Source organism: Chinchilla lanigera, unplaced genomic scaffold (assembly GCF_000276665.1).
Source record: "Chinchilla lanigera isolate Chin_1 unplaced genomic scaffold, ChiLan1.0 scaffold00021, whole genome shotgun sequence".
Lineage (NCBI taxonomy): Eukaryota > Metazoa > Chordata > Mammalia > Rodentia > Chinchillidae > Chinchilla > Chinchilla lanigera.
The window spans coordinates 24,203,482-24,219,012 of NW_004955422.1; the positions used below are offsets into that span (position 1 = coordinate 24,203,482).

Consider the following 15,531-nt stretch of genomic DNA (forward strand, 5'->3'; position numbering starts at 1 on the left):
ATACAACCACCATTGTTAATTCCCTACCACTTTGTTTGTAACTCTGTATTGTCTGTATTGTGCTTGTAATATGTTGTAAAATGTTGTATGTCTGTTAATGTTTCCCTCCTTTTATCCTTAAAATAAAAAAAAATAAAAAAAGAAAAAATAAAAAAAAAAATAAGAACTCAAACATAGGTGTTGAATTAGACATGTTTCTGATGAATCTGTTTACCCTGCTGAAATGCTGTCTATCACTATTGCAATACTTGTGATATTCAGCTTTCTCATTGCATGGTTTAAAGTCTTGCTCTCTTTCAAATATTTTAACACTCTGCATCCATCTTCAAATCTTTGTGATGCTTTAGTTTCTCTTCTCATTTGCCTGTGATCTCCAGGAACCCTGACCAGACTATAATCAAATCTAGTGAGTTTTATCTTAGCCTTGTCTTACTTAACTTCTCTGCAGCCCTTGCCTTGCTTCTCCCTCTGTTGTGGAACTTTTCTCTGTCAGTGACTCTGTCTACTCTTCCTGACTTTCCCCTATCATTACGAGATGAAGCTTCTCTTCTTTTTTCACATAGCCCATTTCCATATTCCATCCTTCACCCTTTAATCTTCTCAGTTGTCACTAATAATTTCATCTTCACTAATTTTTAAAAGCCCTATTGGAATTCAACTCTTGTACTGTACCATCAAACCCTTAAAGTCTGGAAGTCAAAATAAATAAATAAAAGTGTACAAGTCAGTGATTTTCAATATATTCTCAGTCATATGGTAGCATCACCACAAGTTTTGGACATTTTTATTGCCTTGAAAAGATACGCTATACACCTTAACTCTCACTTTGTTGTCCCAAGTCCCAAACAACTCTAACAGGCTGTGTGGAGATTTGCTGAGCCACACCCTTTATTAATTCTTGTGGAGCAGTTTTGGTTGTGATGAATTCTCTTGGTGTTTGGTTATCTGGGAAGGTTTTCATTTCTGTTTTTGCGGACTGCAAAGAATTCTTGATTGAGGGTTTAATCCTTCTAGCTCTTTGAATATGACATTAATTACCTTTTGTCATCCATGTATTCTCACCAGTAATCAGCTTTAATAGGATGAATCATTTTTCTCTTGCTGCTTTCAAGTTTGTCTCTTTGTACCTGCCTTTTTAACACATTGGATATTGTGTGTCCAGGTGTGGCTGTCTGAGTCAAAGTTCATCCTTGTTGAAGTTTATTGACCTTCTTGGGGGTATACATAAAATCATTTTCATAAAATTTTGCAACTGCTTTGCCAATGACTCTTCAGATATCCATGTAGACCCTCGCTATCTCTCGTTTGTCTGGTGCTTGCATTGTACCTCTTCATAAGCTTTTGCTGTCCCACAGTTCTATTTTTTGTCCTCATTTTTATCTTTCTGTGTCTCATACTGCATGCTGTTAATGGATGTGTTGTTTAGTTGATTTGTTCTTTTTCCCGCTTGCTCTCATCTGCTATTGAGCAGACTTTGCGTGTAACAGTTTTATTTCAATTATTGTACCTTTCAACCCTGCTTTCTACTTGGCTCCCTTTTATGATTTCTGTGTCTTTTTTTTTTGGTTTTTCTCCGGTACCGGGAACCGAACTCACGACCTTGTGCTTGCCAGGCAGGCGCTTTGCCGCTGAGCTAAATCCCCAGCCCCTCTGTGTCTTTTTATAGCCTTTATTTGGTGAGTTTTGGTCTCATACTTTACCATGAGCCTTGGACATCATTTCCTCTAGGACTTTGACCATATTTTAAATAGCTGATTTAATGTCATTGTCTGGCAAAGTCCAATGTCTGTTTCCCTAGAAGTGCTTCATATTGTACCCTTTTCACCCTGACTTTCTTTCTTTCTTTTTTTTTTTTTTTTTTGTTCTGTAATTGGCTGTTGAAATCTAGAAGTTTTAAATAAAAAATGTGACAACTCTTGAAGAAATGAAGGATTTCTTCCCTCTACAGGAAGAAATGTATGTATGTTTGAATGTATTTTCCCCTACTGGGGACTGAACCCCAGGGCTTTTGCTCTATTTATTTATTTTTTTTTTATTTCGAGACAGAGGTACCCTAACTGGCTGTGTTGCCCAGGCTAGGCTCAAACTTGTAATCCTCTTGCCTTACTATCCCAGAGTATTGGGATTATAGGTATAGGCCACCATGTCCAGCATTTATTTACTGTTGTCAAGGTTTATTTGCTCAGTGACTTTTTAAAATTAATTCTGTAGAGCCTTTTTTTCCTTGTGGTTGGCAGCTGAAGTCCCTGCATAAATTTTCTGAAATGCCTGAAACCATTAAGTTTCCTGCTGCTGGTCCTAGGGCTCTGTGAGCATAGGGCATTGCTTCAGTAGTTATCCAGGTAGTTTACAACTCTACCCTTAGCCCTCATACCCTGCTTACTCCAGCCTTCAGGGTTACCCAGAGGTGACACCTATGGCCTTTTCATGTCTGTCCCCAGTGTACTCATAGCCTTGAGCTTTACTTAGCTCTACATATGTAGGTGGCCTACTACATTCTCAAGAATATATGTGAGCTTTTCAAAACCTTTATGGCTATCAAATTGCTATTCTTTTCTTTTAACTTTTTGATTTTGCTCTTGCTTTTTCCTAACTGATACCTACCATTTCAGGTAGCTGTTTGCTTAAACAATTCCTCTAAATGCTTGTGACATTGCCGCATAGGATAGAGCTTTTCACACTGGAGAGATTTGAGTTAACACAGATAATCAGTCTTGCAGGTAAGGTCTTCCAGAGAACGACCGTGCAGGGCCTGTAGACACAGAACACTGAGAGTGAGGCTTTGACAGATGTCTAACCCCACTGTGCTTCCTGCTCCTTGTATGATTGCAGATTCACTTTTCTTTCAGGCTATCAAAGCCTCTGTGGAACTGGGGAAACAGGGCAAATTAAAAATGATACAGAATCAGTTGTTCTTATGTGCAGCTATTTTTTCCTGTAACTGCTACATATTTTTAGTTTGCTTACAGAGTCCTGGAAAGTTTATTTGACAGTTTTTGCAGCTTCTCCTTGCTTTTACAGAAGAAAGCTTTCTTGCATCTCTACCATTTTTACACAGGTCATTTGTTATCTTGAATTTTAAAGTTTCTGTTGTAGAAAATATCCTTTTTCTCAGTTTCAAAACCTCTAGCCTCTTCTACTAGTTTTCAGAAAACTTCTCTGGCTTTGTGTCCAGTACATTTTCTGGTAGCCTTTTTGATATCTGTGGGTCCTTACCTGTTACAGAAAGACCCTGACTTTGGAACATTCAAGTTGTGAACTTTCACAGATGCAAAGGGACCTCGCAGCACAAACATTTGTATATGCAGATAAATTGCAGAAGTAGTTCATGTGTCTGCCAGACATTGTCACAGTTGTACTGCTGTGTGCTTACTGTACAGTGCAGTAGTGTGCATTGGTAAAGCGATTACAGCCTAAGTTGCCCGAAAACAAGAGGAAAAACATGGTGATGTGGAGGGGACTGCTAGGAAGCACAAAGCAATAACCTTGGAGACATAGTGAAAAAATGAGAGATTGGACCAAAGTGAAAAGATGGTAGACGTCTGTAAAAGTAAACATAGTTTATTTACAGTATTTGTGTGTGTGTGTGTTTGGTTTTTTATGCTTTACATTGTATATTTGTGTGAAAAAGTGTATAAAGACTCACTTTATCAGACGTGGAAATGAATCTAACTTACAAATGTTCTCCTGGAAAGGAATTCATCTGTAAGTCAGGGACTTACTGTATGTTTCTCATCCCTGTGTGATGAAGGAACTATCACATGGTCTCTGAGAACTTCAGATACTCCCTAAACTGCTAGTGACTGCTGTCTTCATCTTAGACCTTACCTCTGTGCTTGGAAATCCTGTGCATATGGGCCTTTTGACCCTTCTTTTCTACTGATCTTTACCTGGCAACATGAACCAATCTCTTACACAGCAATGTGAACTGATGTATTTCACTCAGCCTTCTAATTCATTTTATCCTTCTGTTTCACACATACTCATTTTTGGCACCTTTATATCAGTTTATGGCACCACCTAGCAGCTGTCCATTGTAAACATTACATTGTTAGGAGTTAAACTCTGCTGGACAGTGGATCAAAAGTGGATTTCTCCTGTCTTACTGAAACTGTACCCTTTGGCTTAAATCTTTTCATTCCTCTTTAGTCTCTGGTGACTGCCATTCTGTTTTCTATGGTTTGACATTTTTAGACTTCTCCTATTAGTGAGATCTTATGTGAGATATTTGTCTTTCCATCAGTTACATTTTTTAAAAAATATGACTCATGTAGCTAGATGTATAACTGCAGAAGAAAGTAGTTATCAAATGGTTATTGCTTCTCTGTTGTGATTACATCCCTCTTCTTATATGTGTTGCTGTTATTTCAATATAACTGGTATTCTTTTAAATCAGCTTCTTTAATCCTTGCTTCTCTATAAGCTATCCTCTGCTCTTCATGGGCTCTAGATTTATATACATCTTTATACATCAGTTCTGTCAGGTGTAATATCACCAGAGCTCTCACAGATCTGTGGGTTGTCTGCTATGATTTACAGTGGTGATAGCCCAGGAGAATGTGAGCTACTAGAGAAGACCCAGCGTTGTTTATCCATTGGAATGTGGGAGAAAGAGTTGTAAGAAGTCTGTCTACATTGAATTTTTGTCTTAAAAGATTCTGTGATTCATACACAAATGAATTATGGTACATTCAGCCTTTGTAAAACCAGTGATTAACACCAAGGTTTGAGACAAAATTAATTCCAAATTAGGCCTTTTATAAAACCATTTGTTTCAGAGCCTCAGGAGCAAAGTAAAAAATTAGCAGCTCTCAAATCTATTTTCTGTGTTACCTAATTATGATTGCCTGAGCACTTTTGCTGTTACAGGTGTCAGTGTCATTGGAGGATGTGACTGTGGAGCTCAGCCAGGAGGAGTGGCAACACATGGGCCCTGCTCAGAGGACCCTGTACAGAGATGTGATGCTGGAGCTCTATAGCCACCTTGTCTCTGTGGGTAAGCAGACCTGAGCACATGACTTCTCCAGAATGCACATGCTTTTAAAGAAATTATCACAACATTTGATGGCTGGGTAACATTGTTAATCAGGTTATAGAGGTTTCCATCCTCTAGGCCGTGGTCAGTGGACAGGCGCACAGAGCAGGAGGTGAGCAGCAGGAGGTAAGCAGCAGGTATATAGGGAAGCTTCATCGGTATTCACAGCTTCTCTTCCTTCCTTACGTTACTGCCTGAGCTTCACCTCCTCCAGATCAGCAGATGGGGCAGGGATTAGAGTCTCAGGAGCGGGAAGCTTGTGAACTGTGCATGGTGCTCCCATCCCCATCCGTTCCTGGGAGGAGAAATCATCTTCCATGAAACCAGTCTATGGTGTCAATAAAATTAGAGATTACTGGATTAAAATGTCTAAGGTAATTGAAACCTTTAGAGGAGCACAATGTTTGTGTTATTTCCTTCCCATTGAGAACTTCCGATGCTCTCCTGTATTTGTTGCTCTTGTTACTGTATGTTTTTCCATCTCTGGAAAAGCACAAAAGGCTGAGGTCAAGTGCATAATTTCCCCCAACAACTCTGTTTACAGGGTCATGCATTACCAAACCCGAGGCAATACTCCAGTTGGAGCAAGGAGAAGAGCCACGGTCTTTGGAGTATAAATTCCTAAATCAGAAGCATGCAGGTGAGTGAGCACTCACAGAAAGAGACTTGGGTGCCTTCAACCTTGGAATACCTTCAACCTTGGAAAGCTGTGCCAGTCAGCTTTCCGCCACTGTAACAAAATACCTCAGATTATCAATGTACAAGGAGAAAAGTTTCATTTTGGCTCACAGTTCTGGGAGTTCCGGCCTGAGACGATGTGCTTCCATACGTTGGACCTCTGACTAGTGCAGCACAGCACAGTGGGAGTGTGGCAGAACAAACTGTCACCTCACAAACTAACAAGCAGAGGGAGAGACCAGAAGGGCCAAGTACCCTCCTGTGAGGGCATACACCCTAAGGACCTAAGGATCCCTCCAAATGTTTCAGGTGGTTTCAGATGATTCAAAAAAGCAAATGTGCAGTTCACAGTTTACAGTTGGGTTCCCTCAGAGCCTCTGCCATCTCCCAGTAGTGCCACCCTGGGCACCAAGTTTTTAGCACATGACTCTAGGAAACACTGTCTATATTCAAACTATAGCAGAGGAGAACACCTTTGAAGTTTTTTTTATAACAGCTTTATTGAGATATGCTTTATATATCATACAGTTCACCCATTTGAAGCATAGAGTTCATTGACTTTTAGTGTAATCACAGCTATGTCAGACCTCAGTTGACCACAGTCAATTTTAATCACCTTTAAAACAAATATGTAACCTTAGTTTTCAGTATCCTTGCCCCTTCTTCTCTCCAGCCCTATTCCCCCAATAATCTCTTCTGTCTTTATAGATTTGCCTACTTTAGACATTTCTCATAATTGGACTCAAATAACAATATCTGGGCTTTTGTGATTGGTTTATTTTGGTTACTATAATGTTACAGCATATATCAGTAATTCATCCTTTTATAGCCAAATAATATTCCATTGTATAGATGTACCATTTTTTGTTTCTGTATTCATCATTCAGTAAGCATTTAAGGTTCCACATCTTGACCATTATGTATATATCAATATTTACAAGTTTCTGCACAGACCTGAATTTTTATTTCTCACATATATATACTTAGGATGGAATTGTGAGGTCAGATAGTGTTTATCTGTTTGAGGAACCATCAATTGGTTTCTCAACTGACTGCTCCAGTTTTCATTCCTAAAGACAGTGTGAGGGTTCTAATTTCTATTCATCCTTTTTGATTTTAGTTATGTGGATATGAAGTGGTATCTTGCTGTGATTTTCTTTTGCATTTCTTTGTTAGTCATCTTGGGCTATTATAATATCATTGGCTCTGTAGCTCAAATACTACATTTTTTTCTTTACAATTCTGGCAGCTGAAAGACCAACATGAAAGTGTCAGGAGAGTTGGTTTCTGGTGATGCCTGTCTCCCTGGCCTGGAGTCCCCTTCCTGCTTTATCCTCACATAGTCTTCCTTTGTGCAGATGCTCATGGAGAGGAGAGGATGTGTGCGCATCTGCACTTGGGCACTCTGGTGTGTCTCCCTTTCCTTGCTAGGGCATTAGCTTCAGAGTTCCACCCTGAGTACTTCATGTTCAGTTCACTACTTTCTTCAAGACTTTGTGTCCAAGTACAGTTAGTTATACTGGGGTTCAGGGTGTCCATATATGAATTTGAGGAGGGCACAGTTTCCTTTATCACTAATGATCTTGAGTGTCTTTTCATGTGTCTAGTAGTCTTTGTCTATACTGGTAAATAATTCCAGGTATTTTAAAAAGTTGTAGTTTTCAATGTAATTTCTAGAAAAAAGTAAAATCATCTTAATTATTAGAAATAAAACACTGAAAGTATTTCTTAGGAAGCAGATAAACAATGTAATATAAAGCTTTACCTAATTTTATTTAGTTCCCAATCACTAAAAATAAATAATTGAATCATATTGATTTGGTAAAGAAGATATATCTGTGTGACTAACTTATATTATGATAAAAGAAGGATAAAGTTGTTGTATCAGTGGAAATGAAATAAAGTTTCATATTCTGTTACCATTTAGATTTCAATTCAAGCAATTAAGTACATTAAATTAGAAGGAGTACCTCTAGCTCAAAAGTGCAAGTTAAAAAAATTTGAAAATTTGAAAGACAAAAAAAACACAAAAAGTGGAGTTCTAAGAATTTAATACCCATTAAATTAGGACCTTATAATATGTCTAAGAACTCCACTTGCTGAATGCGAAGACTAACACTTTCAGGTTCCCATGGAATAAGAAAATGAAAATGTGGTTATTAGTCTAATGTAAAAGTTCCAGTAAGCCTAATTCACAATAATAGTTCACAAACAATTTTCTCTGAACATAGTGTGATAAATCTAGAAATTAATAAAATTAACCTACAAAAGATTTTTCACTTAAAAATATTTAAAACTCATATCTGTTACACAATATATAAAAAAGAAAGTGCAGCTGCCATGTAATTCTACTACCCTGGAAAGCTGAGGCAGTAGTTCAAAGAGCTTTTATGTAGTTCACTTTGTGTTTATGGGTGTGCTGGTGGTGATTTACATAGACTCACTCTTTTTGCTGTTACTGTATCCAGTGGATACTTTGTTAAGTGAAGGTAGTGGTGAACAGGTACACCCTTGTCTGTTTTCTAGACTGAAGGTGAAAACATTCACTCTCAAAGAGAGCATTATGTTAGCTGTGTTTTGTTTATTCCTTTTATTAAGTTGAATAGATTTTCAAATTTTGTTAAATTATTTTCCACCAACTGAATGATCTTGCTTTAATTCTTTAGATTATTAATATAATGGGTTAAATTGAGAGACTTTTAATACTGTAGGAGTTTTGCATTCTTGCAGTAAATTCACCTTAGCCAGGATTTATTTTTATATATTGCTATGAACTATTTTTGCATTTATTTCATAGTGAATATTGGTCTGTTCCTTTTTATCCCTCATCCTACCATGATAATGCAGGCCTCATAAAATCACTTAGAAAATAGTTCCATATTTTTATTTCCTTGAAGTGGTTCTATATGACTGGTATTAGTTCTTCCCCAGATATTTTATGGAATTCACTAGTTATAACCATTGGGTCCTGGAACTATTTTTTTTCAAAAATCTATATCTGTGTATACTTTTCCCTCATATATTCAATTTTTAAAAAGGTATTAGTCTTCTCAAATTATCTTTTTCTTTTAGAGGGAATTTGGAAATTTATTTTTCTTACAAAAAATTTGTTCACTTCATGTAAATTGTCAAATTTATGGACATCAAGTTTGCCATGGACTATATATTTGGTCCCCTTACTCCAATTCATATGTTGAAACCCTAATCAGGAAGTGATGTCTTTGGAGCTCAGACCTTTGGGTCCTGAGGGTGGAGCCCCCATGAAGAGGCTAGAACACACTTGCAAGAGGCCAGAGAGCTAGCTGGCTCCTGTGCATCACTAGGCACACATAGAGTGGCCGTCTGTTACCCAGAAGTGGGCCCTCACAAGAACACAGTCATTTGGCATTCTCATCTTGGATTTCTAACTTCTAGAACTTTTAGAAATAAATACAAGAAGTGATTGAAAAATAAGGTTAATGTTTAATCTTTAAAATGTTTACAGTAAAAGACACCTTGCCAAAGTCAATTCCTTTCAAAATTTTCCTCTGCTTTAAACACAATCATCCCATCATATTTGGCAATTTTTGGAATAGTATTGGAAATCCCTTTTGTGGATGTCTGCAGTTGTGCTGTCATGGCTGCCTCAGAGGCCTGAATTAGTTCAAACCCCTTACCTTTCATGGTTGTTTGACTTTGAGTAAGTGACAGAAGTCACACTTACCAGATATTTTGAATAAAACCGATGAGGATACACCATAATGTTCTAATGGGCCTTTCCTTTGGATGGCACTCAACAGCATCGTTGGCAGTATTTTTGATCATATCTCAAGAGGGCTTCCAAAACTGCTTCAGAAAGTGTCAAAAACAATGGAATAAGTGTGGTCAAAGGGAAGGAGGTATTTTGAAAGGCACTAATGGCAGTGTGTCTTTTACTGTAACCCTGTTCTGCACATCCTTTTCTTCATCTCAAAATTTGCCTTTTTTCTACTATCTCTCCTTTATTTTTCTCTTTATTACTATCTTAGATTTCTCATGTAAGAGTAACCACATGGTATTATCTGTGTTTCTTTTACCTTCTTTGTTAGATTTAACTTAACATTATGGTTTGAAGATCCTCCTATTTTCCTACAAATGACTCAAATTTATTCTTATTTTTACTGAATGATATTCCAGTATGAGTACATCCCATTTTCTTTATACATTTTTTCTGTTCATGGCCTCTAGGCTTTCTCCATAATTTACCTGTTGTGAATTGCACTGCTACAAACATGGGTAAGCATGTCTCACTATAATATGATGACATTAACTCTTTCAGAAAGATACTTAGAAAAGGTAAGCTGAACCAAATGAAATTTGTATTTTTAGTTTTTTGGTGAATCTCCATACTGACTTCAGTAGTGTTTACTAGTTTACATTCTTAGCAACAATATAGAAAGGTTACTTTTTCCCAACACCCTTATCAGCATTTGTTTTTGGAGTCCTTGATGCTTCTCAATGTCTAGTTTCCTAAAGAGAAAACTTAAGTATCTGTCTGGGGATCTGTTATGGTTTGTGTCTAGATGTTCCCCTAAAGCCTTATGCAGTCAGAGTTTTTCCAGAGGTGTCTAAATCTAGAGTGTATGATTGATTCACAGTGCAATGCTAGGATTCTTGGTGCTAGGATTAAGGGTGGGTGATTGTTGGATCGGTCCATGATTGGATTAGCACTGCCCTAATCCCAGTATATAATAAAAGGAACAGGAAGAGGCTTATCTCACTCTCTCATTGCCTTTGCTGTCTTCTGCTGCATGAACTGTTGCCTCTCTGCCATGAGTCACCCTGCCTTTGAGCCAGCCAATTATGGACTAGAACTTCTATGAACTATGAGCTAAATAAATCATTCCTTCTTTTAACTTTGGGCAGTGGGTATTTTGTCTCAGCAAGGAGAGAAAAGCAACTGAGACAGGATCTTTCTTCTCTAATATACACATTTTGAAATTACCAATTTACCTTCAAGTATGTGTACTGTTTTAGCCGCAACCAACAAAATTCTTTTGTGTTTTTGTTTTTATTCACTCCAAAAATTTTCTATGAAACTTCCTCTTTTTCTCTAGGAGGAAATTAGAAATTTATAATTTACAATTCTGTATTTCTTTATGTAACTTTTCTTACTGATTTTTAAGTATAATTTTTGAGTATCATCTTTTGTGTTTGTCTTCTTTTAGGTTTGTGAAGATTTGTCTTCCATCCAGGGATGATGTCTGTCTTGAATGTTTCATGTTTTATATATTATATCCTCAGGTTTTGGAGGTGTAGTTATCAGAAGGGCTACAACCTCATTCCTACTTGTAGTACTGGGTCTACCATGTTGCTTCTTTGGTTTTTGTTGTTTCCTTCCTCTAGCTTTTGTGAGTGGCCACCAGTGCCTTAAAACATGTTTATTTTTCTTCCTCTTGGAGATTAAGACATTTGTTCCATATATTCAATAAGAATGTGTTCTGGGTGGGATTTTGACAATGGCTTGCATATCCCAGAATGAAACTTTCTTAAAATAATTCTTCATTATTTTTCCTGTAAGCTCCCCATTTATCTTGTAGAGTGAAAAATTATGAGAATGTGCAAATGTTCTTAGCTCCCTGCTTAGCCTCTGTGGAACCACAGGAGAAGTATTTCATCATTGGCCTGACAGTGTTAGGTTTGTCAGAAAAGTTTTCGGATCTGTTAGGCTACTTTTTCTTGGCTAGAAGGAACAGGCTTTCCTTATAGGGGCCTTTTACCAGTTTCAGAGTATTGGTTTCTTTAGCACAGAATATAGGACATATGGAAAGTAGAAAAACAAGCTTTAAAATTCTCCATTGTGCCATTTCTTAAGTCCTGAGGTCCACTCTTTCCATTTTATAAGAATGTTTATATATTTGTAAATCTGCTTTGTCTGTGAATTTTGAATCTTAACAAGGAAGACCTGGGAGGAATGGTTCTATTCTGTTCTCGTTGGCACTGAAAATAATATCTTGCTTTTAGAAACCATATGGATGAAAAGAGGGCAAGGGAATATCTGGTGGTGTGCGTGAATTTAAGCTTTGGAAATATGACCTGAAATAATAGAGTAAAATAATAACAACATGTAGCTATAAGTTCTTTTCCATAAGAAGTGTAAGCTTTATAAGATATTTTCAATTTTTCTCATTTTAGGATACTACAAAGTTGAAGTCCACATACAGGGAAATCAGGAAAGACAAGAGATGTCTTCAACACTGACTAAAGGACAGAAAGTTTTAGGAAAACCATTTAATCTGGGCATAGCTTCAGATTTTTCAGGAAAAATACTCTGTAAATGTGACTCATGTGGCATGAACCTTCCAGTTATTTCTGAGTTCATTATTACTGAAGGAAACTGTTCAAGAAAGGAGGCTGATTCCATGAATGTGTGTGGAAAATTGCAGCTTGATATTAAACTTGAGGAAACTCACACTGAAGAGAAATCTTATGAGTATAATAAAAATGAGAAAGCTCTCGGTTATAAAAAAGATCTTCATCAAAAGTTTCAAACCTTAGAGCAGTCTTTTAAACACAGTGTGTTTGAAAAAAATGTATGTGATAAGACTGTCTATATTAAAGTTCAGAGTTCTTCAATAGGAAATAAGTCCTGTGAGGATGATGAATTTAGGAAAACTTGTGATAAAATAGCTCTATTTGAACATAGGGAATCTGATCTAATGGAGAAATATTCTGATCTTAATGAATATGGGGGATCCTGCAACAAAACCACTATCATGAAATACAATAAATTTCACGTGCCTGTGATAACACAGAGTGAATATAATGAAGATGGTATTAATTTCAGTGCAAAGTCACCCTTCATTCTATCTCAGAGACTTGTTACAAGACAGAAGGCTGTAGACAGTAGTAAATGTGAAGAGAACATGGGTCACAGCCCATCCCATAAAGTATATCCTGAAAAACAAAGTGACAGTAATATCTTTGAATATAATGGATGCATAGATACCTTATACCAGAAATTAGATCTTACAGTACATGACAAAACACCAGAAAAACATGCCCAATGTGATCTGTATGGAAAATGTGAGAAATCTTTTTCTCAGAAAGCATATATCATTTGGCATCAGAGGACGCACTCGAGAGAGAACACTTATAAATATGAGAAATCTGGGATATTATTACACTCACAGTCATACTCTGTTCAGCATACTGGAGACCAGATGGAGTTCAAACTCTGTGAATGCAATACATGTGGGGAACCTTTCTGTCAGAAGTCAAACAACCTTGAGCATCTGAAAATTGGCTGTGGAGAATCTTGCACCTTTCCTGTCATGGGACAGCAGAGAACAGACACAGAGATGAGACTTTTTCAAGACAGTGATTATGGAGAAACCTCTATGATGGGATACGTCAAAGAACGTCAGAGAGTTCCTAGAGGAGAGAAACCCTGTGAACGCTTTGACTGCGGGAAAACTGTTGCCAAGCCATCTCATCTCAGAGCACATCAGAGCACTCACACAGGTGAAAAGCCCTATGGATGTTTTGAATGTGGCAAAACGTTTTCTCACAAGACACATCTCAGTGCACATCAGAGAATTCATACAGGAGAAAAACCTCACGATTGTAATGAATGTGGAAAAGCATTTGCTGATAATTTAATGCTTAGAGCTCATCAGAGAATCCATACGGGAGAGAAACCCTATGAATGTAATGAATGTGGGAGATCTTTTGCCCATATTTCTGTTCTCAAAGCACATCAAAGAATTCACACAGGAGAAAAGCCCTATGAGTGTAATGAATGTGGGAGATGTTTTACCTATAATTCAGCTTTCAGAGCACATCAGAGGGTTCACACAGGGGAGAAACCCTATGAATGTAATGACTGTGAGAAAACATTTGCCCATAATTCAGCGCTCAGAGTACATCAAAGAGTTCACACAGGAGAGAAGCCATATGAATGTAATGACTGTGAGAAAACTTTTGCCCACAATTCAGCTCTCAGGGCACATCAGAAAATTCACACAGGGGAGAAACTTTACGAATGTCATGAATGTGGGAAAACTTTTTCCCAGAAAACACACCTTGTTACCCATCAGAGAATTCATACTGGGGAGAAACCCTATGAATGTAATGAATGTGGAAAAACTTTCTCTCAGAAATCATACCTCAGTGGTCATGAAAGAACTCACACAGGGGAAAAGCCCTATGAATGTAACATATGCAGGAAAACTTTTGTCTATAAGGCAGCTCTCATAGTGCATCAAAGAATTCACACAGGGGAGAAGCCCTATGAATGTAATGAATGTGGGAAAACTTTTTCCCAAAGAACACACCTCTGTGCACATCAGAGAATTCATACAGGGGAAAAACCCTATGAATGTAATGAATGTGGGAAAACTTTTGCTGATAACTCGGCCCTCAGGGCACATCACAGAGTTCATACAGGGGAGAAACCCTATGAATGTAATGAATGTGGGAAAACTTTCTCCAAGACATCCCACCTTAGAGCCCATCTGAGGACCCGCACAGGGGAGAAACCCTATGAGTGTAATGAATGTGGGAAAACATTCTCTGAGAGGTCATATGTTAGTGCACATCAAAGAGTTCATACAGGGGAAAAGCCTTACGAATGTAATACATGTGGGAAACAATTTGCTTATAATTCAACTCTCAGAGTACATCAGAGGATTCACACAGGTATTAAATCCTATGGTTGTAATGCGTGTGGGAAAACCTTCTCCCAGAAATCACATCTTCATGCACACCAGAGAACTCACACTGGAGAGAAACCCTATGAGTGTAATGAGTGTGGTAAAGCCTTTGCCCAAAATTCAACTCTCAGAGTGCATCAGAGAATTCATACAGGGGAGAAACCCTATGAATGTGATAACTGTGGGAAAACTTTTGTTCGAAAAGCAGCTCTTAGAGTACATGAAATAAGAATGCATACCAGAAAGAAAACCCTAATGTTTAATAAATTTGAGAAATTGTGAAGGAACTCATACTTTATATAACAGCAGAAAAATCATATCACATGCACTGTCTTGACAAAATTTCTCTTGTTCACATGAGACTGGCCATGGAATGTGCTATTAATGACACATTAAGATGAGCTCTTAAATTACATTACATTCTTTTCTTGTGCATTTTAAGATTGAAGGTGGTTGCACAGTCAATTTGACCAGTGTGTTGTGAACATAGTAGAGCACAAAGTGAAAGAAATGAGTGAATAAATGGAAGAGAATTCTCCACTTTCATTTATCACTTTATTTTTATGCAAGAACGTTTGTATTTACTGAACTCTGTTTTAAAGAGAAAAAAATTAAAAATAATAAAAGTTAAAACAGCTTAGGAGAGTTACAATAAATAATATATTGTACATTATTGTCTTTGTAGTAGTTGTTCAGAGCATAAGCTATAGGCATAATATCTTGTTCAAAAAATACTAGCACAAATCTTTTAATGAACTAAGAGAAACTAGCTGTATAACTATCTTTACTAACTCTTGCATGAATATATTTTTTTCTTTTTTCATTTCTTCCTTTACCGTTTCCCCCATCAGTTTATCTTTTCTTTTGAATTGTTTCTTCCCAATTCACAATATTTATTGTACATTTTGGATCTTATTTACTCTCTCAGTTTCTCACACTAGTGAGACAATACAATGTTTACACATATAGGTCTGATGTATTTCACTTCTGAGTATATTCTCAAGTTGTATCCATTTACCTATAAAAGTCTCCAGTCTCCAGTTTATCCTTTGTATCTGAGAAGTACTCTATTACATTAAAAAAATCCACATTATTTTTTATTCATTCCTCAGTTGATGGGTATTTGGGTTATTTCTTAGATTTAGC

The 15,531-nt window shown here is 37.1% G+C and overlaps 1 protein-coding gene across 4 annotated transcripts in view; it reads left to right on the top strand.

Moving 5' to 3' along the window:
• Nucleotides 1–15,023, top strand: part of Znf658 (zinc finger protein 658) — a 24,047-nt gene extending 9,024 nt beyond the window's left edge. For all 4 annotated transcript variants that reach the window (XM_013514253.1, XM_013514254.1, XM_005384714.2 and 1 more), the window contains 3 exons: nt 4,870–4,996; nt 5,580–5,675; nt 11,867–15,023. In XM_013514253.1, coding sequence (XP_013369707.1) covers nt 4,870–4,996; nt 5,580–5,675; nt 11,867–14,667 — 3,024 coding nt within the window. In that variant the 3' untranslated portion in view covers nt 14,668–15,023. The remainder of the gene's footprint in view (nt 1–4,869; nt 4,997–5,579; nt 5,676–11,866) is intronic.
• The last annotated feature ends 508 nt before the right edge of the window (nt 15,024–15,531 follow it).